Below are 23,638 nucleotides of genomic sequence, written 5' to 3' on the forward strand. Positions count from 1 at the left end.
CAGTTTTTTTTTTTGGACTGGCGACGAGGAGGATCCTAAATCCACCGGCATAAATGAGATACATTTATGCTGGTGAAGTGCATGATGACTTTCTCTTCTGCCGACCCACACCGCAGGTGAAGCAGTTTCTCACTCACTCAGTGATTTCATTATAACGAATAATCTGGACTGTGTGATGTGCTATGAAACGTTAGCTTACGAGGGAATGAAACCTGCAAAGTTGAAGCGACACATGGAAACTAAACACAAGGAGTACTTGGGGGAACCTACTGGACTTTTTGAACGGAAACGCGACGAACTCACGCAGCATATGATGAAAGAGGCTGCACAGGAGAAAATGCTAAGGATACTTAGCTCCTCCCATGAACCACAGGTAGATAAAATAAAACACCAAGGGCCATGTTGTTGATCTGTGAAAGAGTCTGCTTCATACAAGGTGTTGAAGCTCTTGATCGCTAAAGCTGGAAAACCTCATTCAATAGGTGAAAATTGAGTTAATCCAGCTGCAAAGGTGATGACTAACATGTTGTTTGGGGGAAATGCCAGCGACGAAATTAACAGGATTCCTCTTTCCAATGACGCCGTCCAGCGGCGCATCAAATCTATGGCTGAAAGCGTGGAAGATCAGCTGGAGACACGTTGGCGCCAAAGCCAGTTCTTCTCACTACAGCTGGATGAATCCACCGACATTGGGAACGAGGTAAATCTGCTGTGTTTTGTGAGATACATTTATGCCGGTGAAGTGCATGATGACTTTCTCTTCTGCCGTTCCCTGCCCTCCCTTTTTCACTCACTCAATGATTTCATTATGACGAATAATCTGGACTGGTCAAGATGTGTCGGCATTTGCACCGACGGTGCAACTGCACTGATAGGAAAGCATAAAGGACTTGTGGCGCACGTTCGCGCAGTTGCGCCGTCTGCAGCAGCAACACACTGTTGCATCCACAGAGAACAACTGGCTGTGAAAAACTTGCCACAGTGCCTAAAATCAGTACTGGACGAATCGGTCAGAATAATATCCAAGATCAAAGGTAAAGCACTGAACACACGTCTTTTTAAAGCTCTGTATGAAATGGGGAGTGAACACACAAAACTCCTGTTCCACACTGAAGTTCGCTGGCTGTCGCGTGGCAAAGTTCTCACCCGTCTATTTGAACTGCGAGACGAGGTAATGTTATTAATGCACCACAGCGATGAACTGTATTACAGAATGCATGATTTCCAGTGGCTCGCAAAGTTCGCATACTTGGCTGATGTTTTCAGCGCTCTCAATACTTTGAATGTGGCGCTGCAAGGGAAGACCGTCACCATCTTCAATGTCCAAGACAAAATTAAAGCCACACGCATGAAAATGGAATTATGGCATGGCCGTCTCGATCGCGGAGAATTCAACAGTTTTCCCACACTTGCTGATTTTCTCCTCAATGCTGGAGAGGACATGGATAGGAGCACAGTTGCATCCTTCAAGCAACATCTGCAAGACCTCCACTCGCAGCTGGGAACATATTTCCCAGACACAAGCTTTGAGTTTATCAGAAATCCATTTGGGGACAAAACGCCCATTGAGCAAGTCAGTTCCAAACTTTCACAAAAAGAGGTTGATAGCCTTGTGGACATTGCATCAGATGGGACACTGAAAACAACTTTCAGGGATTGACCGACATTTGACCGACATTTGGCTCCACATCCAGCCTGAGCACCCTGAGCTGGCTGACTCCACTCTGAAATTGTTGATTCTGTTTCCAACCACCTACAACTGTGAAGTTGGATTTTCTGTTTGTCTGAAAACAAAGCAGCGCAACCAAATTAATGTGGATTATGATATGAGACTGAAACTGTCCAGTTTGGAGCCAGACATTAAACTTTCTCGGCCATTTTTTCTCATGGCCGAGAAAAAAAAGCAGAACCATTCTTCTCATTAAGTAAGATATTGCTTCCTTGAGGGATGGGTTAAATACAAAGAATGTCACTGTACAAGCTGTGTGACAAAAATAAAGTACCTGTATCTTTGGTAAAACTGTCATTTTATGTTGTAATTTGTGAACTGATGTTGGCATATTGTTTTGGGGCTATTTTGAGTTAGGTGGTCCTTGAGTGCTTTTTTTATGGGTTAAGTGGTCCTTGGTCTGAAAAAGTCTGAGAAACACTGGTTTAGGTAAATAGTATACATCAATAAGCATGTACAAGAGTGGTCTAATACTTCTATATGTGTAAAAATTGACTTTCTGGCTTGAGCTTTGGAATATAATTGGATCCTCTCCCTAATGTTTACTTTGTAATTATATTTAGGTTTTGCTGTCCTGCGGACATATGTTCCACCTTTGTTTATGTTCTCTAAAAGAAAACTCAATAAAAAGCAAACAAAAAAAAAAGTGTTTTGTTTTTCAAGCTGGTTTGCTAGAGGCTAATGTACTAACAATAACAATGAGTAGGCAATGACCTAAAGACAAATGTGAATGTACACCAGCCTTACGAGTTGTACATGTACATGACGTCATTCCCGTTCATCTTTGTGATTGTGTCATGTCATTATTATTGTTAGCTACATTAGCCTCTTTAGAAAACCAGCTTGAAAACAAAGAACACAACTTTACATTGTATTGCACGCACTGCAAGACCGTGCAATGCATAAATTGGTGACCGTAATAAAGTTGCAATGTAACAATCGACATTAAACTGACCAACGTGGTACAAATACAAAGAAAATAAATCTATTTTCTAAGGGTTAGGGTTTTCTGTACTGAGAGATAAGTACGGCTAATCAAGTCTAATGCTGCTATCCATTTTGATGGTAGGCTGGTACGAACGACCAGCTTCAGCGAGAACGTGACGTATTTCCCTTGCTCCAGCCTTCCAGTTTGCTATTTGTGTCCGACGAGTTTAAGAAGAAAACTATTTTGGAAAAAAGAAATAATCCAGTGTATAATGGTTGCCAGCCTTTACAGAAACATTAACATTGCAAGCCTTTTACATTGCAATAATATTTTGCCATTTTCGCCAATTTTTATTTCAACAAGTGCTGTCGTGTTTCTGTCGAGCCACGAGGGGTAGTAGCGGGCTAGTCATCATTAGCAACATAGCCTCTTTGGCAAACCAGCTTGAAAACACAACTTTACATTGAATTTCACGCAAAGCAAGACCTTAAATTGGTGACCGGATTAAAGCAGCAATGAAATCAAGTGTGTAAGAGGATTTAAAATCGACATTACAACCCCCAACGTGGTACAAATACAAAGAAAATACAGCTCGATCCCCATTGACTATGGGCGCAGCCATCTTGTTTGCTAGTTGTACAGATCTGCTCGCTCTACTTTGAAAGCGACGAGATACTACGACCGAAAGGGGGCGTGCCTCAGTGAAATGCCGCAAGAAAGCTGGGAGATTGGCGACTTTACCACTTCGTACATCCAAATGGATAGCAGCATAAGTCTGGACCCCGCCCACTTTTGCCGTTGGAACCGCACCCGCCGGTGGAAACGCACCATTACAGGGTTCCTACAGGTTTCTTCAAGTCAAATTCAAGTCTTTTTAAGACCCTTTTAAGACCACTTATATAAAAACTTAATACCTATTTCACGGCCTATTTCACAGACCTACCGACAAAGTTTGATGATGTAACATTGCATAAAATGGGTCGCTAGATAACGTAAACAAACGTTAAAAAATAAAAAGAAAGTCAAACTTTCTTGTCTTCTGCTAAGATTTTCTTTAGATTTTTCGCGCTTCTGCTTGGCTTGTTGTTTGCGGTCTGTGTGTGCGTGTTGTAGCAACTAGTGCTGTAGCAAAGTGACGTGTGGGACCCAGGGACATCTATGGGACCCGGGGAAGCGTTGTATTCTCAATTATTGGTTCCGGTGTTTTGACTCTAGAGGCCACGTTTATAAGTAGCAGGGTATTTATAGAAACGAATATTTCCCCCCCTTGTCGTTTACATCAAAATGCATAAATACGCCGTCGAGCACCATTATAACTATGCCAAACCTATGGGCGGCAGTGTAGGGAGAAGGATAAAGCCATGCAAACCAATCAGAATCCTCAGAATCAACAACAACGAATAACACAAGCGTCTTCCTGTAACAAACAAACTGTAAACATAGGGCGCTCATATCATAGATATATATTAACTAGATGCCCTACGACGGCGTCTAGAACGTCACCATAGGCTGCCATCTTACCACAGTAGAGCTTTCTGATGGAATCTGTTGTAGCGGATCTAAATCATTGATCTGCACAAACGCTAATACTGTTATCTTGACGGATTTACAAACGGTTTGGTTTCTTACAAACGTTAACGTGTTTATAATTCTGGATGCTTGAACATGTTTAAATTGCAGCTTTTCTCTTCGAAAAACGACTTAATCGTGCAGCTTAGTTGTGTATCACGGGTAGGCTACTATAGCTAGCTAGCTACCCAGTAATTTTACATCGAATTGCCCAAAGAAGGGACGGTTTTGCTGCCTCTGACAGGACACTGCTCTGCAGTGACCACTTCAGGAGTGAGGACTTTGACAGGATGTGGGGGCATTTACACTTTTTACAGCATCATGCCTTCAGTGTGCATATTTTATGTAGTTCTCTGCAAACCTATGTTGGCATCATGCATTCAGTGTGTCTTGAACAGCCACAAAGGTTGCACATATTATATTCATATTTTATCGTATTTGTCTAAATGCATACTTGACTGTAGATAGATTTGAGTGAAGTTACCAACACAATAGATTGCCGAGTTTTAGTAGCCGATATATTGATTTGACATAAATAACATGAATACCTTGTGCAAGTGTATATTTATTGCACCTATCTGTTCTGTTTAATGTTCATTTCATATGAAAACACAGGTTATGATTAAATAAATACATCTCTGTACAGGGTAGGGATTTCAACATGCAGCCTTTCTTGACGTATATTTGTAAAGGGAAATCTTGTACCTATTTTAGAACATTATTCTATTTTTCTTAGAACGTAACAATTATTCATAAGTATGTACTGTCATACCTACATCTCTGAAGTTTATAACAAACAAAACCGTTTGAAAACCGGTTGAAAATTGAGCAAGTTATGGTTATTTAAAAAGTTCATGTACCTCTACCAACACAATGTTATGGGGTGAGCAGCTTACTGTGGTAAGATGGCCGCCAGTGGTGACGTTCGACTCCATTGACCAGCACCGCGGACGAGGCATCTCGTTAATATATATATCTATGGCTCATATGACGTTAAGCATTTCCTGGCGCATAATGTGACGCTTCAGAACCTAAAACCCTGTTTCTCCCCGTTTTTGTGTGAATGAGAGGCCAAACCGCGTGGAAATATCTGCGGTTTCCCTTCGTGTAAACGGGGCCTCTGTGTTGGGAGCGCTGGAAATAAAGTGGATCGCCCCATTCAGTGAATGGAGTTAACCGATTCTTCTTTTATATATAACCCAAGTATAGGCAACAATAATTTGTACATTATATTATTATTCATAGATTAGAAAACAAAAGGAGATCGTTAATACTTGGGAATAACATGGGAATGAATAAAACGCGCATGCGCATTTAAAAGACAGCGTTTACAGGAAGTGCGTCATTATTGTACGTCTAGGACCCGACCTCGAGTCGATCTGGCAGCCGAGTCAATCCGACACCCACGCCGCGCAACTCATTTAGGCTACGTTATTTAATCAGAATAGTGGTTGACTAAATTAAACTTTTGAGGAGAATGCGATACGGAGAAGTTATACTGCAGATTTTTTAAGACATATCAAAATTCAAGACTTTTTCAAGTCTTTTTAAGGTATTATTTCCAAATTCATAAATTCAATGCTTTTAAGACTTTTTAAGACCCCGCGGGAACCCTGCATTAGAAGGCCACTAGTGACACCTTTCCAGCAAGTGGTGCGGTGCTGTACGGTTAGGTGCGATTAGGTATGATTAGGTGCGGTACGGTTCGCGTTTACACCGCCAAAATTGGCCGGGGTCGGTACTTGCGATGATTAGCTGTACCTATCGCTCAATGCTCCTCCGTTGGGGTACCAAGTGGTCTGAAAGGGTGCCAACAAGAAGGAGATACATACGCCGTCCGTTGATTGGTCGACAGAATACTCACTTCCGTGCGACAGGCGGATAATAACAAAAAAACATATTACCCGCAAGGTATTTCAGGACAACGGCGAAAGCTTTGTTAAATGAAGAAAATGTCGCTGTCCTTCTTGGACGTCCTCCATGGTTGCTCTTTGTTTAATGTGTTGTTTAATTTGTTTAATGATGCGCTTACGTAGCTGCCGCGGCAATCGCCATCCGGCTTAAACCCGCCCTACACTAAGGGTACTGTCAGCGGTGGAAATGTGAGCTGTAACTTACCACACCTAACCGCATCGCTCGGTGGAAACATGCCATATCTCGACCCAGCCATTAGGGGAGGAGCCCAGCTGATAATCAGTTCTAGGACTCATTCTGTCAGGCTTCCTTTCCGAGGCTCAGGACACTTTGCTCCTCCCATGAACCACGGGTAGATAAAATAAAACACCAATGGCCATGTTGTTGATCTGTGAAAGAGTCGGTGGTCAAGGTGTTATACCTTCTCTGCTTTACCCTAGTTCCTGTGCCCTAGTACATGAGCATCATTCGTGTTAAACTTATGAGGGACATCTGTGTTCCCATGGCAACACCATAAACCACAAATCACAAAGGCTGCTAAAGATGTTGACAGATTAAATCAACCTCTTTCTAAAAGGAATATAGTTGGGTCATCTATAGAAGTTCCGTGACCGTGGAGAGGAAAGGTTTGTTTCTCACTGGATTTGTCATCTATGAAGGTTAAATAAAAAAATGAGCCGGGGTGCCCCTCACAAAAATGTGGGGACATTTTTGTAGAGCCCTATATCCAAAATGGCTGCTGCCAGCCAAGCTGGAAATTTACTTTTTAATGGTTTTGCCCACAGTGCTGCATAATACATGGTTTCTGAGACTATTTGGGTCAAGAAATTCACAAATGTAGATTTATTGATTTGACCTATTTTTTACCTTCAAATTCAAGATGGCTGCCACTTTTGGCTCTTTAAATGTCAATTTTTCAAAATCGTCAGAGAGCCTTAGTATTAGGCTCAAATGAAAGGTCTGCTCATACTGAGTTCAGTTATGGACAGTAAAATTACAAGTAGGCTATGCAGAAGTCATCTGAAAGGTAAAAAATATCAAGGTTTGTGGTTGATGAGAATTAAACTGCTGATGTTATTAGTTACCTGAACTGTGCTGTTCAATTGATCCCCTCATTTCATTATGAACTGGAAGATAATTAACAATTCTCAATGGCATAAAATATCTCTAAAGTTGTCTTCTGCAGTTATTCAACAAAGCATACCTCACTCCCAATCAGTCAGCCCCACATCTAAGTGATGTGCAAACAAGCTCTCTCTCTAATGTTTACGTTTCAACATTGGTCTCCTTCCATTCGTCCTTTACACATATTTATTATTCCCCCTTGTCATCTCTCCCTGTAATCAATTCATCCTCAGTTTGTCCATGGCATGACTCGAAGTAAAGATCTGGTAGACACTCTACACAAGAGTGGTGTCTGCATCAGCTATGCAGACACGCTGCTCCTTTATGACCACTGGGCTTTGATGGATATAGAGGCATCATCAACCTGCCCACAGGAGATTGCAGATGGCAAGCCAGCTATTGTTATTATCGACAATGATGACTTCAAAATTGACACCCTGACAGGTAACTCAACAGGAGCCCATCGAACAAATGTTATGTGTGTGCAGCCAGAGAGCTATAACAAGAAACCAGATGAAGTTCCTGCTGCAAGGCTCTCCAAGAAGAAGGAAATCTCTGCACAGCTGAGGCAGAAGTGTGCAGAGCTGACAAAGGTCCATCAGTACAGATGCCCACCTGGTAGCAAGAGTGAGCCACCAGCTCGTCCCATGGTAGATCTACCAGTGAATGGCACAGCTCCACAGCGTGCTCGCTCTGTCATACATGCACTGTCTCGCATAGACACTGATGGTTCAAGACCACCACCTCAACAGCAGCAGGTTCCGGGATACAGTGGTGCTCAGTCTTGCCATCATCTACCACACAACAAGAGCAAGCCTTACTACCACACAACGTACAATGAACCTCCAAACAAGTCAGTGATGCATGACATTATGATTAAACAACTGAATGCCATGCACAAGAATAATATTCCCTTCTCCTTTCTCGTTGGTGACCTGCCCACCTACAAGACAATCATTCAGCTCAAGGCAGAGAATGCGCAAATGTTCAAGGACATTGTCCCAATCCTCGGTGCTTTCCACCAACAGATGTCCTACATGTATGCCGTGTATAAGAGATTCAAATACTCTGGAATGGCAGACACTTTGGTTACAGCAGGGGTAGTAGTGGAGGGTTCAGTAGACCAAGCACTACGAGGGAAGCACTACAGGCGGGGTGTGCGCTGCATCCAGCTCTGGAGAGAGGCTCTAATAAATAAACGACTGGCAAAGATTCTTGAGCATGAAGAGCTATCAGAGGACATTAAGGAGAATCTCAAGACCCTGCGCAATGCACTCACTGAAACTCAGGAGGCTTTACAGAAAGCTCACAAGGATCTTGAGGAGAATGTTGATGTAAAGGAGCTGATCAACAGAGTTTACGAGAAACCTGACACAGACATGGGGGACTTTTGTGTCTCGTTCCTGGAGATGACCGATCCCCTTGTACAATGTCTTCATGCATGTCATGCAAGAAATGGTACAGAGTACCTTGTGTCAACATTCAACATGCTGCCTGGACTGATGGCATACGACAACCATGATTATGGAAGGTGGTTGCCAGATTATTGGGCAATGCTCTCCTCGCTTCAGATGAGAGAATGGCATTTTTTAACATTCACTTCACCCAGTCAATGACAGGGCTACCTTACTCCTGTCAGCCACTCGACCTTTGGATTGAATGAGAAGAATGAGAAGCAACTGTTCTCAACAATAAGAAATGCAAACAATGTTGCCAGGGTGAAGTCTACTGTGAAGCAGAGCCTCAAGTGCCAGCGCCGCCATAGGAAGCATGTTGAATGCCAGCCAGCAAGGATGAAGAAGGATGAGCAGGCAGTTCAGGACCTGCTGGCATGCATGACAGATTTTGAAGCTGAGCCCTTTGACATCTCTTCACCTATACTGAGGTCGTTTCAGTCTGGCCTGGTGGCCTCACCAGAGTTAGTGCATGACCTAAAGACTGCACTTCCAGATGGCCAAGCTCAGGTTGAAACCTTTCTGCAAGAGCGAGTGTTCGCAAAGATCAAGCCTCTCACTGCAACCATCCACAGGAATAAGAGGCGAAATTTCACTGGAGAAATGGTCTGTACACCATCTGGTGCTCATATGAAGGTTGCCCATATGGAGAGATCGGGGCTGGCAGCCCTAGTGGACCTTGCAGAGGGATCAGGAATGATCCAACTTGAGTCAGCCCTTGAGAGGAGAGTGACTCAGGAGTGTCTTTCACTCTACAATGTAGATGGGTCAATGCGCAAGACTGTGAAGAGCAAGTTGTTAGAGCTCTTCAAGCTAGACCCAGTAAGTGAAAAACCGAGAGACCACGTTAGCCTTGTGGACATGGGGCTGATCTGGCGGCTTGCCACCCCCACACCTGAAGACCGTGAGTCTCGGAAGCGGGACGGTTCAGAGTACCACTGGGGTGACTACTTGGATAAAATTTGTACTATGATCTTCTCACGCCACGCCAACGCATATCTCATCATCCTTGTCAATGAGATATATGACCTTCCTTTCAGCATCAAGGATGATGAGCACGATCGTCGTGCAGCAAAACATCCAAAAGGCCCAAATGTTTTTCCCAAGCCCGAAGACAGGTTCCCAGGTGCTGCTGAGTTCAACCAACTCATGGTTAATTCCGGAAATAAGGTCAGACTACCGAAACTTGTAAAGGAACAGCTGAAAAGACAAGCGGGTCAAGTGCATGGAGACATCATATACTGCGAGGGAGAAACATCAACCAACCTGAGCACTGGCGTGGCTAATGGGGACTATGTCTTCAGACATCCAGAAGCAGATACAATGCTGCTCTCTGCCTATGCAAAGGTGAGAGCCAGTAAGTACACTGGACCTGTTGTTCTAGACTGCGAGGACACAGATGTGTATGTCCAAGCAGCTTACGTCTCGCAGCAAGTCAGAGGTGATCTGCTGATTAAACGCAAGCATGTGTTAATTAACTACCGTGCTATGCTCTCGGAAGAGGTTGCAGATATCATCATACCTCTCCATATGATCACTGGCAGTTACCACACCTCAGGGTTCTATGGGCATGGGAAGAAGAAGGTGTTGGAGAAGGTGAAGATCAATTCTGAGGCAAGAGAGCTCCTGGGACGAGTGGGCGAGAGTCTTGAATTAAAACATGACGTCAGAGCGGATATGAAGGCATTTGTCCTCTCCGTCATTTATGCTGAGAGTGCAGATGTGAGCTGCGGGCAGGCCAGAGTTTCCAAATGGCACAAACTGAAGAATAAGAGTACAATCCGTCTCCCACCTGACGATGACTCTTTGAATCTTCATATGGAAAGGTCAAACTACCTTACATATTGCCAGCTCCATTACAATCTACAAGAGCATCCTTCTCACATTGGTCACGGCTGGGAACTAGTGAATGGAAAGTGTCGACCAGTGCGTCACACCCTGCCCCCCTTGCCCCAGCAGTTCACACCTCATGACTGCTCAGACGAAAGTAGCAGTGATGATGAGATGAGTCAGTGTGGAGACTCAACAGATTCAGATGGAGAGTCTTTTTAGTTAATTCAATAAATAAATTGTTAAAAATGTTTAATGTTATGTTAATAAAAACAACCCCAAGCTAAAGAATCTTCTATGTCTCCCTGCTTTCATTGGTTCCACCCAAGACATCTGATAACCTATGTGTATGTTGTAATTTTACTATCCATAACTGAATTCAGTATGAGCAGACCTTTCATTTGAGCCTAATATTAAGGCTCTCTGACGATTTTGAAAAATTGACATTAAAAGAGCCAAAAGTGGCAGCCATCTTGAATTTGAAGGTCAAAAATAGGTCAAATCAATAAATCTACATCATTTGTGAATTTCTTGACCCAAATAGTCTCAGAAACCATGTATTATGCAGCACTGTGGGCAAAACCATTAAAAAGTAAATTTCCAGCTTGGCTGGCAGCAGCCATTTTGGATATAGGGCTCTACAAAAATTTCCCCACATTTTTGTGAGGGGCACCCCGGCTAATTTTTTTATTTAACCTTTATAGATGACAAATCCAGTGAGAAACAAACCTTTCCTCTCCACGGTCACGGAACTTCTATAGATGACCCAACTAATACTGGTTCCTTCTCCCATTGGTCACGGCTGGGAACTAGTGAATGGAAAGTGTCGACCAGTGCGTCACACCCTGCCCCCCTTGCCCCAGCAGTTCACACCTCATGACTGCTCAGACGAAAGTAGCAGTGATGATGAGATGAGTCAGTGTGGAGACTCAACAGATTCAGATGGAGAGTCTTTTTAGTTAATTCAATAAATAAATTGTTAAAAAATGTTAATGTTATGTTAATAAAAACAACCCCAAGCTAAAGAATCTTCTATGTCTCCCTGCTTTCATTGGTTCCACCCAAGACATCTGATAACCTATGTGTATGTTGTAATTTTACTATCCATAACTGAATTCAGTATGAGCAGACCTTTCATTTGAGCCTAATATTAAGGCTCTCTGACGATTTTGAAAAATTGACATTTAAAGAGCCAAAAGTGGCAGCCATCTTGAATTTGAAGGTCAAAAATAGGTCAAATCAATAAATCTACATCATTTGTGAATTTCTTGACCCAAATAGTCTCAGAAACCATGTATTATGCAGCACTGTGGGCAAAACCATTAAAAAGTAAATTTCCAGCTTGGCTGGCAGCAGCCATTTTGGATATAGGGCTCTACAAAAATTTCCCCACATTTTTGTGAGGGGCACCCCGGCTCATTTTTTTATTTAACCTTTATAGATGACAAATCCAGTGAGAAACAAACCTTTCCTCTCCACGGTCACGGAACTTCTATAGATGACCCAACTAATACTGGAGACAGAGAATCCACACTTAAAATCAGAATATTATTTATGTGTTGATCACAGAAATTTTCTAGAAATAACGTTAGGATTATAGAATTGGTCCCTCATCCACCGAAAGTTACAAGGGGATGTCAGCGGCCTCCGGGGGTCGGAGAAACCAGGGAGTCAAAGAAAAGACCGCTGTCACACATCAATCACCTCACAGGTGATTGATGTGTGACAGTGAACAGTAACTCACAGTGAGTCGATAACATTTCTAGAGTGGTAATCATTATTACTTGTCCTCTACTTCCTGTTAGAAGCAGAGGTGAAAAAGGTCTTCTAAAAATGTCTCAGCAACAAAACAGTCGATCCAGTAAAAAGTTTTGAAAGATAGATATTGAGTGTGCGGCCGTCCAGGTTCCTATCGCAGGCCGCTGCACTCGTACTGGAAAGAGGCTGTCTGAACCCGCCTCCGCAGCCTCTGGACCTCTAGGTCCTGGAAGAAGTGGTCCTGGTCGTTGTGGACGATGACGCCCTGCAGCTCCCCCACCTCCCACTCCATTCGGGAGCGCAGCTTTCTCTTCATCTTCATCAAGGCCTGGAAACATTAGCTTCAACATTAGCTACTGGCTCCACCCTTAGAGGGCCACTGGCTCCACGCTAAGGGGGGACCCTTAGAGGGCCACTAGCTCAACCCTTAGAGGGCCACTAGCTCAAGCCTGAGAGGAACCCTTAGAGGGGCCACCGGCTCCACCCTGAGAGGAACCCTTAGAGGGGCCACCGGCTCCACCCTGAGAGGAACCCTTAGAGGGGCCACTGGCTCCACCCTGAGAGGAACCCTTAGAGGGGACACTGGCTCCACCCTGAGAGAAACCCTTAGAGGTGCCACTGGCTCCACCCTGAGAGGAAAACTAAGAGGGCCACTAGCTCAACCCTTCGAGCGCCATTCGCTTACCTTCTCCTGGGCTTTCTTGCGAACTTGGATCTCCTGCCTCTCTTCGGAAAGCGTCTCAGCCAGCAAAGAAAACTGAAAAAGAGCCGGGAGGCCAACCTTTAATACCTGAACTGCTTGATATCCTTCAAAAAACAATATATTGCCACAGAACTGATGCGATGCTTTAACCCATTATATCCAATATAAATGTAGTTATGATATAACCAGTTCTTTGGATAAAAACAAAACTGGGAAAGGGAGGAACCAAACAGAAGGTGGCCCAGATAATAGACAGGTTCAGAGTCCCCTTATTGGTGCCTGGGTAAGGACAAGGCAGCACTGTGTGACAGTGAGGGGGGCGTACCTGGTCTCTGTAGTAGTTCTCCATGGAGGAGATGTGTTCCAGGTGGCGTCTGCTCTGCTCCAGTCTGTGTTCTCTGGCGTAGGATCTCTCCTCCTTCAAACTGGCCTTTTGCAACGCAAGCCCCTCTGAGAAAACCTCCCGCAGCATCTACACACACACACACACACCTTACTTTGACCATGGGATTGACGAGGAAGTGGAAATGCCTTCCTGTTTTAAGGTTAATTTCCACTTCCTGACCCATAAAACAGGAAGTTGGAAAGACCATTAAAAGGTGAAGTGTGTAGAATTGAGTGGTAATGGACTTAGCAGAAATGGAATATAATATTCATAAAAAAATAACACATCCTGTTTGTACAGGAGCCCAGAGTGAACAAACCGCTCTAGAGAAGGAGTTTTGTGCTCAGAGGCCAACCATGATGCTTTCTAGTGCGTGATCGAGTAAGCGGGTTATAATGCTTAACATCACTCAACTTGTGAAGAAAGGCCAGCAGCGCCTGTTCTTCCTTCGGCAGCTGAGAGGACTTCAGGTCAGCCCCCCCATCATGGTGCAGTTCTACAGGGCCATCATTGATAGTGTGCTAACATCCTCACACTCGGTCTGGTATGACTCTGCCTCTGCCCGCTCTAAGGCCAGGCTCCAAAGAGTCGTACGGGCTGCAGAGCGCATCATCGGCTGCCCCCTTCCTTCCATCAAGGACCTCCACAGCTCCAGACCCCGCAGGAAAGCTGTGAAGATCACAGCAGACCCCTCACATCCTGCCAACTGCCTCTTTAACCGTCTACCCTCTGGACGGCGATATAGGGCCATCATGACAAAAACCTCACGTCACCTCAATAGCTTTTTTCCACAAGCAATAGCCCTCATAAACAGCCCTTGCACATGAGCTTTATGGCTCCTCTCAGCACTTTACTTTATTTACTTTATTTATTTAACTTATTTAACAATTCTATCATTGCACTACCTCCATGGTCATACTGGTACTTTTTTGTATTGTTGTTCTGTCTTGTCCCTTTGTTCTGTTCTATGTTCTATTTGTAATGCTCCAGCCTGCATGGAGAATACCATTCAAAATTCCTAGTACCTGTGTACATGACGAAATAAAGAAAATTTAATTGAATTGAATTGAATATGAAGTGTTCAGGCCCATGTGACTATGACCAATACCGGACTGACATAACTCGATGTCGCTGAAGTTATACTGTCAGACTCTTCTTTCAGACTTGCAATCATTTTATTGACATTGGCAGTTGTGCATTGAACAATTTTATTATTATTATGTGAATGCTGGATGCAGCGCTCGCCTAATGTTCATCATAAGTTTTATTCTTTCCTTCTTTAATATTCTCTACAATCTTTAGAAATTCAACTTCCTCAATTTTTCACGTAGATATTTTAATATCTTCAGAATAACTTGGAATCACGCGCTTCTTTTCAATTGTTTATATTTTATACTTTTTAAGACATTCTACTTTTAAAATACTATCTTTTTTTTAACATGAGTCAATGGGAGGTCCTCTGGTACTTCAGCTATTTAAGACGTAACTAAATACATTTTCAGTCATTTATCTTCGTTCAAACTATTTGACAAATCTACACACTTGTATCTTCAAGAATATCTAAACGGAATTTCGATATCATTTAAACTTTCTTCAGAATCACAGTTTTAGTGCCAAACCGGCATATTCTACAGTTGGTCCCATTGGAGCCGTCTGCCCATTCTGACACTTAAATTACTTAAGAAATCGGAACTTGGTCGAATTTCAACTGTTTACCATCATTCAAACCATTAAACAAATCGACACACTTCAATCTTCAATCATATCCAAATGAAATTTCAGTTTTCAGAATAACAGTTTTGGCCACGTCCACACGAAGCCGATTTCATGGCGAAACCGCAAAGGTCTTGTACGGTTCGGCCTTCCGTCCACACGAAGCCGGCGAATCCGCTGACCGAAACCGTAAACTTCTGAAACCACCCTCGGAGGTGGTTTCAAATCTACCCGGTTTCGTTTTGGATTCGTGTGGACGCCTGAAACCTACTGAAACCGTAAACCATGACTTCATTGCCCCACCCCTCGACCCTCTAGCCAATGACTGTTAAGCCCGCGGAGTCTCAGAACTCACAACAACAAAGATTTCTGTAGCAGAAGCAGCGCCCCTTATGGGCCTGGAATGTGTACTACAGCGTTTCTACAGATCTACCCGGTTTCGCTTGACTCCGTCTTTACGGAGATACTCCGAAACCGTAACGGTTTCGCCTGTTTCGGCTTCGTGTGGACGGGGCCTTAGTTCCATACCGGCCTCGTTTTCAGTTGGTCTCATTGATTTACGTTGTCGCTGGAGCGTGAGGATGTTCTATGTCGTACAGGCTACGCCTTTTAAGGCTATCGCTATTGGGTTATCCCTAGGCGTGAGCCGTAGCACTGAAAAATTTGTAATCCCCGCCCACCAACAGCGTGGGCCTTAATTACGTCCGCGTGCGGCATGCCTCAACGACGTCCGCATTTCACAGATAGTCGGGCGCCGGCGGACGTTCTGCTCCCATTTTCTTCAGGACGATCCTATAGCATACTGAAGTAAATAAATAGATATTATGGACTTAACAGCGAACGGCATCTGCAAGACATGTAACGCGGGTTACATCTTGCCGTATGGCGGCCATGAGGTGTGCGATGGCTGCCTTGGGCATGAACATGCCGTCTTGGCGCTCTCGCCGCCCTGCATGTGTCGGCATTATGCTGCGCTGCCCAGACAGCGCGGATCCGACACTGCCACCGCCATTGCTGAATGGGCCGAAGCCTTTACTGTCCCGCTCGACGATGCCCTCTCTCTCCTTGTGAGCTCGGAGTCAGACGACTCCGACGAGGAGTTGGCGTCTCCCCCGGCTTCCCCTCTCCAAACGGAGAGGCCCGGGGCAGCAGCATTGCCCGTCTCTGCCGCCACCTCACTTCCAGTGGTTGGAGATTTGGTGGCAGAGCTACCGGGCATTATCGCCAGGGCAGCCACAAACCTTGGCCATGCGGTGCCCATGCCTCAGGGCCCCCAATGCCCGGACCAGTTCCGTGGCATCTGGGGGCTCGAGGCCGCGACACGCCCCGCCCGTCTCAACCCGATCTGGCCGATGTTTCCCGCCATCAGCCCGTACTTCAGCGGGGCTGCGGCGGAGCCCGTGAGGCTCGGTGCCCCGGTGAAAACATTTATCCAGGTCACGAAGACGGCGGGTCTGACAGACCGGGGTTACAGGGCGGTACCGCCGCTGGATCCCGCTCTGTGTGCTGTCTTTGGAGTGAAGCCGGGGCTCAGCGACCACTACCCCCACTCCCAAAGACCAGCTGACGGCCAAGCTTACAGACAGAGCGCATCGGTGTATGATGCAGCAAGATGCTGTTAACATCGCCCTGCTGGCGCATAAAATCTCCACCATGGCGGTTGACCCTCATCGTCTGGCCGAACAGGCAGTCGACGCGGTGAAAACCGCCGGTGGCAGCGGTCCGGACGGCGGCATGGCAGCACCTCATACAGAGGAATCTGTGGCTGCAGCAGACCCCGGGCATCCCTGAGCCGATGAGGCGGCAGTTACTGGAGTGCCCCATCAGCCCGGACGTGCTGTGCTGTTCGGGCCCCGTCTGTCATCTATGGTGGATGACATGCAGGCCACTTCCAAGGAGGCAGAGAAATTCCGGAGACACATCTCCCGCCCTCCACCTCCACCCGGGCGGCAGCGCTCCGCTCCAAGCCCCCGTCGCCGCCATAGGCCCCCGGCAGTCACTGTCCCGGCGCCGCCGGCAGCTCCTCCTCCTGGCCCCAAGGCTTAACAGCCCCGCACGCCTCCATCGCAGGCTGCGGCGAGCGGCAAGCGAAGGCCCAGGGCAGCGGGCTCATGGGGCTCAGTCCCGCCCCACAAGCGCCGGCGAAGGCAATTACGGGGCGAGGGAGAAGCGTGTGACAGCGAGAAACACCCCTTTACTAAAGACGGCTGTTTTTTCCCCACACAGTTAACGCCGGAGCCTACCGGCCCGACCATAACGGTTTCTCACGCATCTCCCACCACATATAGGCAGGCCGTCAATAAACCTTGTATTATTGATCGAGCCAGCCCTTCATTACCTTTACGAAGGCAGCCTCACCCGGCTTACCGGCCCCGCCCGCCTCCATCGCAGGCTGCGGCCAGCAAAGGCCTCGGGCAGCGGGCTCATGGAGCGATGTCCCGCCCCACGAGCGCCGGCTATTACGGGGCGAGGGAGAAACGTGTGACAGCGAGAAACACCTCTTTACTAAAGACGGCTGTTTTCTCCCCACACGCCGGAGCCTACCGGCCCAGCCATAGCTGTTTCACACGCATCCCCCCCCCACACATAGGCAGGCCGTCAATAAACTTTGTATTATTGATCGAGCCAGCCCTACATTACTTTCCCCTCACCACGTCATGCCTGGCATGACACGTGGCGAGACGGCCGCTAAAACGAGCTCTCTGTCTACGAATGACACACAGCTCGTTCACAGTGTCAGCAGTCTGCTGCCCAGTCACAGTGTTATTCCTCCTCGCGTCCCAACGCTCAGGAGAGAGGAAGCTACACTCTTGTCACAAGCTGAGCAGGCAGGGCATTCAGATTCAGATTCAGAAAACTTTATTGTCTGTCGTAACAGAAAATCATCTTTGTGTGATCCCCAAACACAGGAAATTCCTGCGTTTCTCGTTCCAAGGGTCACACTACCAGTACAACCGTCTCCCGTTCGGCTATTCTCTAGCCCCACAAACGTTTTCCAAGTGCCTGGAGACGGCTCTCCGGCCGCTTCACGCAACAGGAATGAGAGTACTGTTCTACTTGGACGATCTGCTTTTGATGGCTCGCTCCAAGCAGGAAGCAGCTATTCAAACAAAAAAGCTGGTGATTCATCTGTCGAATTTAGGCTTCGCCATAAATTGGAAGAAGAGCTCCCCCCTCCCCATGTATTTGGCGATAGAGCTGGATTCAGCTGTAATGAGAGCACGGCTCTCACAGCAGAGGATGCAGACGCTGTGGTCTCTCCTCCGCCGCTGTTCACCGGGCAGCGTCGTGACAGCCCTCTCTGTCATGAGGCTGCTGGGCATGATGTCAGCCGCTCACACGGTGGTGCCGCTGGGGCTGCTTCACATGAGGCGGCTGCAGAGATGGTTTTCTCGCCTGCGCATCGACCCGGTACGCCAACGGCGGCGCAAAGTGACCATTCCCCTATCAGTGGGCCCCGATTTGACCCACTGGGGCGATCCCCGAACTCTCGCGAGAGGGGTGCCGTTAGGCAGAGCTGGGGAGGAACATGCGAGTTTCACGTGGTGGGCGGCGTTTGCCCCTCCCCCCGTGACCATGCATATAAACGCATTGGAGCTCCTCACTGTGTTGAAAGTGGTCCAACACTTTGCCCCATTGTTGACGAATCAACACGTAATGATTCGCACGGACAACAAGGCGACAGCAGCATACATAAATCGCCAAGGGGGCGTGCGCTCGGCACAGCTGCTGAGCATAGCGAGACAGCTGTTATGCTGGGCGCACACGCACTTGCTCTCCATCAGAGCAGTGTACATCCCCGGTGTCCTGAACAGAGGGGCCGACATGATGTCGAGGGAGGGTCCCCAACCAGGAGATTGGACTCTGCACCACGATCTGATCAATCAGATATGGAGCGAGTTTGGGAAGGCGAAGGTCGACCTATTCGCCACGCGGGAGAACACACAGTGCGAGCTGTGGTTCTCCCTCAGCGCGAAGGACAATCCCCCACTCGGGGTGGATGCGTTCGCTCACAGACCATGGCCGAACACACTCCTGTACGCTTTCCCGCCCGTCCCCCTGATTCCCCAAGTCTTGGACCGAGTCCAAGAGGAGCGGCTGTGTATGATTCTCATAGCACCGCAACGCACGAGTGCACCGTGGTTTCCCTGCCTCCAGCGTCTGCTCTCTGGGCCACCGAAGGAACTCCCTTGGCGGCGGGACGCTCTCTCACAGGCAGGGGGAGCAATCATAGATTACCCAGAGATCGGCCAGCGCTTGTGGGCCTGGCCGCTGAACGCGAGCGCCTAGAGGGTCTCGGCTTCGCCCAGGAGGTCGTACGGACCATCCAGGGTGCCTGACTCCACCAGAGCGTTTTACTCGGCTAAATGGGCGGATTTCCAGAAATGGTGCACGGAGAGGGGTTGTGATCCCATCTCCTGCCCTTTGCCGCGTGTGCTCTCTTTCCTCCAGACGCTGGTGGAAAGAGGGCTGGCCTTTAGCACGGTTAAGACGTACGCGGCTGCTGTTTCATCATGCCACGAAGACTTCGGGGATAAAACTGTTTTTAGTCACCCCTTAATGAAGCGCTTCCTAAAAGGTGTGAGGAGAGAGAGACCCGTGACGCACTCTCTCACTCGCTTTGCTGCTGGCCCTGACGTCAGCTAAGAGAGTTAGTGACCTGTCTGCACTCTCTGTAGCCCATTCTTGTCTTAGAATACGGCAGTTCGGACATATTACGCCCGAACGCGGCTTTTACACCTAAGAGTATTACTAGCTCGTTCAGATCGAGAGTAATAACACTCAATGTTTTTTCTCTCCCTCCTCATCAATCTGAGGAGGAGGCAACAGCCCATCTCTTGTGCCCTGTACGCGCGCTTGCCTGTTATGTGAAGCGCACGGAGGCTCTGCGCAAATCTCAACAGTTATTTGTGCATTACAGAGAACATTCCCAGGGCCTCCCCCTGACGAAACAACGGCTGTCGCATTGGCTGTGTGATGCTATCACACAGGCTTATGTGTCAGCGGGGGCAGAGCCGCCTGAGACTATCAGAGCTCACTCGACCAGAGGAATATCGTCCTCTGTCGCTCTGCAAAGAGGGATGCCTATGGAGGATATCTGCACAGCAGCCTCCTGGGCTTCCCCATGCTCTTTTATTAGGTTTTACCTGATAAAAAAAGAGACATGTCGCGCCTCTCTATGACGCACTCAGTTCTAGGTGCTTTGTCAGAGTGAGTGTGATTTTGTGACTATTCCCCTCGCATATTAGACAATGTGAGGAGGAGTCAAATATTCATGCTGAGAGCTCTTGTGTCTTATCAGACACATTGGAGCTGCTCGTTGATGACGTGCCGTTAGACGCATGACGTATGTTATGCTACGTCTGACGCATGATACTAGCGCGTATGTAGCTGTGTTTCTGGTACTGATCGGGACCAATGAGGCATAGACTATATCGTGCTTCGCCCTTTAACCCAATAGCGATAGCCTTAAAAGGCGAAGCCTATACGACATAGAATGATAGTTACGTATTGTAACTCTAGATTCTATGAGTATAGGCGCAGCCTTTTAAGTGTCGGCCTCATTGTCCTTTAAATAGCTGAAGAAAAGCTGTTTATTGGGAGCAGAACGTCCGCCGGCGCCCGACTATATCTGCGAAATGCGGACGTCGTTGAGGCACGCCGCACGCGGACGTAATTGAGGCCCACGCTCTTGGTGGGCGTGGATTACAAATTTTTCAGTGCTACGGCTCACGCCTAGGGATAACCCAATAGCGATAGCCTTAAAAGGCTGCGCCTATACTCATAGAATCTAAAGTTACAATACGTAACTATCGTTCATCAGTGTGGCCAGATTGGTATTTTTTCCCGCTGGATTGGGCTACTTTTTTTTTACTTTTTTTCTAAGCGTCTTAGAGTACCATATTAAGCGCTATATAAATTTCATTAGGGGTCCAAGCCAACAGGTTGGATCCCTATTGTTTTTGTAAGGATTATTTTTATACTACCTTCCCGTAAAACTGGGACCACAGCCCAAACCGTAAATGGTGCACACACGCCAATTGCATGACTAGATCCAGGTCCGGCACCGCTACTCAGATAACAAAATTCAGACACGCCGGTCACTAGGTGGCGCTATACCAAGGAATACGCGTTTGGGGCTATAACTCACAAACCGAACCTCCCACAGTCCAAAACGTAATACACACAGATTCACTGGAGTCTGCTGCATCTTTTGGCATAGGCCACGCCCATTTGCGTCCATACTTTTTTTTTCTCGCAAAATCGCGAAAACCGCAAAACTGCCTTTTCCATACTCCTCCCACATTTCTTGACCAATCAATACCAAACTTCAGACGCACACGAAAATAAATCATGAAACACTTTTTTGATCCGACCATCGATGACGAAACGGTAGCGTTTTGAATATTTGTCGCTTAGTTACGTTTGACGTTGAAAATCAAAAATCCCCAAAAATACAAAAATTTGACATCGGATCGATTCCAAACTTTAGACAGTTGTTGGTGCTACCCTTAATTGCGTTCAATAGAAAATTTCGCCATAAGGGGGCGCAATAAAGAAGGAAATTGTATATCTTCTAATTGCCCAAAGGAATGTTCTTCAAACTCAAGGGAAACTATCCATGGGCATACCCCATCCTATATAACAAATTTGGCCAAGAATTATTAATGTGGGCGGGAGTTATTTGGCAAAGGAAAATTGTCTTTGGAAAATTTCACCAGAAGGGTTCGCCAAAAACGACTAAATAATATATCTCCTAATTGGCCAATGGAATGTTCTGAAAACGCATTTTGGGCTATAACTCCCACACCGAACCTCCCAGTCAAAAACGTTATATGCACAGATTCACTGGAGTCAGTTGCATCTTTTGGCATAGGCCACGCCCATTTGTTTTGAACACATGCATCGCGTTGTGCCGGCGAAATGCACATTTCTTGGACCCCTGCATAACTGCTTGCAGTTCTAGTTATGATTATTATTATTATTACTTTTGGAGGACGTTCAGGCAGGGTTGCCAGATTGGACAGTTTTTCCCCTTCTATTGGTCTTCTTTTAAAAACACACCGGCTCGCTATTCTCTTAAACACACACACACACACTTGACCTTATACATTTCTGGATTTTTAGCAATGCTTTGCACTTTTCATTCAGCTGACACTATTTGTTTCTTAAATGGTGTGCATCTTTACATTGTTTACTCCATTTAGACCTTTGAACTTTGTTCAAATCCCTTCACTTGATTTAAGCCATTTAGCGTTTCTTTATGTCTTAATCTATGTGGCTTTATTAAAAAATATTTTCAACCTCACTTTGTACAAGAGCACTCACTGCATTTTCTGCAGGAAATGCATTTTATAGTTCTTTATGTTTTAGTTAAATTACCTGTAAGTTATGAACCTAAAAAACGAAATAGAATTATTCAATTCACTAATCTGAAGGAACGTCATCACTCATCAGGTCATCAATTCATTGCATTGTTAAGCACCTTGTATTGCAAATTTGTATTTATAAGTTTGATTTGATTATGAAGTCAACTGCCACCGAAGAAAGAGGGGTTTCATTGTGCCCGAAACCACTAGATCAGGGGTCTCAAACTCAACATACCTGGGGGCCGCCGGAGGTAGAGTCTGGTTCAGGCTGGGCCGCATCAAATATTCCACAGAAAAAAGGAGCACAACTGACCCAATCTAAGTTAATGATCGGGCTATAATTAGATCACGTTGGCTATGTAATCGCTGACAACAGGGGACATTTCATAGTGGTTGGTGGAAACCGGGCCATTTTAGCGTCCTTTGGCTTTTGTCGGGGCTCAGGACACACAACTCAAAATTGGGACTGTCCCGGCCAAATCTGGACATCAAGTTACCAGAGTTTCCGTTGTCCGGTAATTACCGGTCATTGAGGAGGAGGACCGAAAATTCTAAATGTCTCCGTTCAGAATGACCAATTGAAATAATTCTCTCGGCACAATTTGAATTGTGTTTAAATATGCTACTGTGGTCATTTGTTTAGCCAATTCATTTAAAACAATGAGGGTTTTGATTGACCCGATATTTCCCACCACTATCCTCGAACCGGGTTGGGCCGGGCCTTTGATCGAGCGTTTCATTTTTTTGAATCATTGCTTTATTGACCAAATCTGAGGAGAATTCAATGCCATAAACCGAAATATTATAGACCTTGATTACACGGGTCTTCTCAATGCCGTGGAACGCTCCGTTCACCAAATGAAACCTTCCAGGTCACATGACAGGCACCAATTCTTTCTAGCGGAAACACTGCTGGTTACCCTATAACAAGTGATAAAAAAGTATGGCAGGCCACTCAGCAAAAATGTGCGTTTGACAACAACGTGCGGGCCGCACGAACACTAAACTTTGGTGAAGCAGGGAACCACAAAATATCATCCTGCGGCCCTCAATTGGCCCCCGGGCCGCGAGTTTCAGACCCTTGCACTAGATGCTACTCCAAATTACTCTTCAAAACTAAAGAGCTGTAGAATGTTGGTATATTTTAGTGTCTCTCTGTG

At 46.2% G+C, this 23,638-nt stretch overlaps 1 protein-coding gene across 4 annotated transcripts in view; it reads right to left on the reverse strand.

Annotated features, from left to right (window-relative positions):
- Positions 1–12,083: 12,083 nt before the first annotated feature.
- LOC132453287 (centrosomal protein of 95 kDa-like) overlaps positions 12,084–23,638 on the reverse strand; it is a 58,726-nt gene continuing 47,171 nt past the window's right edge. For all 4 annotated transcript variants that reach the window (XM_060046114.1, XM_060046111.1, XM_060046112.1 and 1 more), the window contains 3 exons: positions 13,336–13,482; positions 12,993–13,064; positions 12,084–12,635 (listed from right to left, as the gene is read on the reverse strand). In XM_060046114.1, coding sequence (XP_059902097.1) covers positions 12,459–12,635; positions 12,993–13,064; positions 13,336–13,482 — 396 coding nt within the window. In that variant the 3' untranslated portion in view covers positions 12,084–12,458. The remainder of the gene's footprint in view (positions 12,636–12,992; positions 13,065–13,335; positions 13,483–23,638) is intronic.

This window comes from Gadus macrocephalus, chromosome 3, assembly GCF_031168955.1.
Source record: "Gadus macrocephalus chromosome 3, ASM3116895v1".
In the NCBI taxonomy this organism is placed as follows: domain Eukaryota; kingdom Metazoa; phylum Chordata; class Actinopteri; order Gadiformes; family Gadidae; genus Gadus; species Gadus macrocephalus.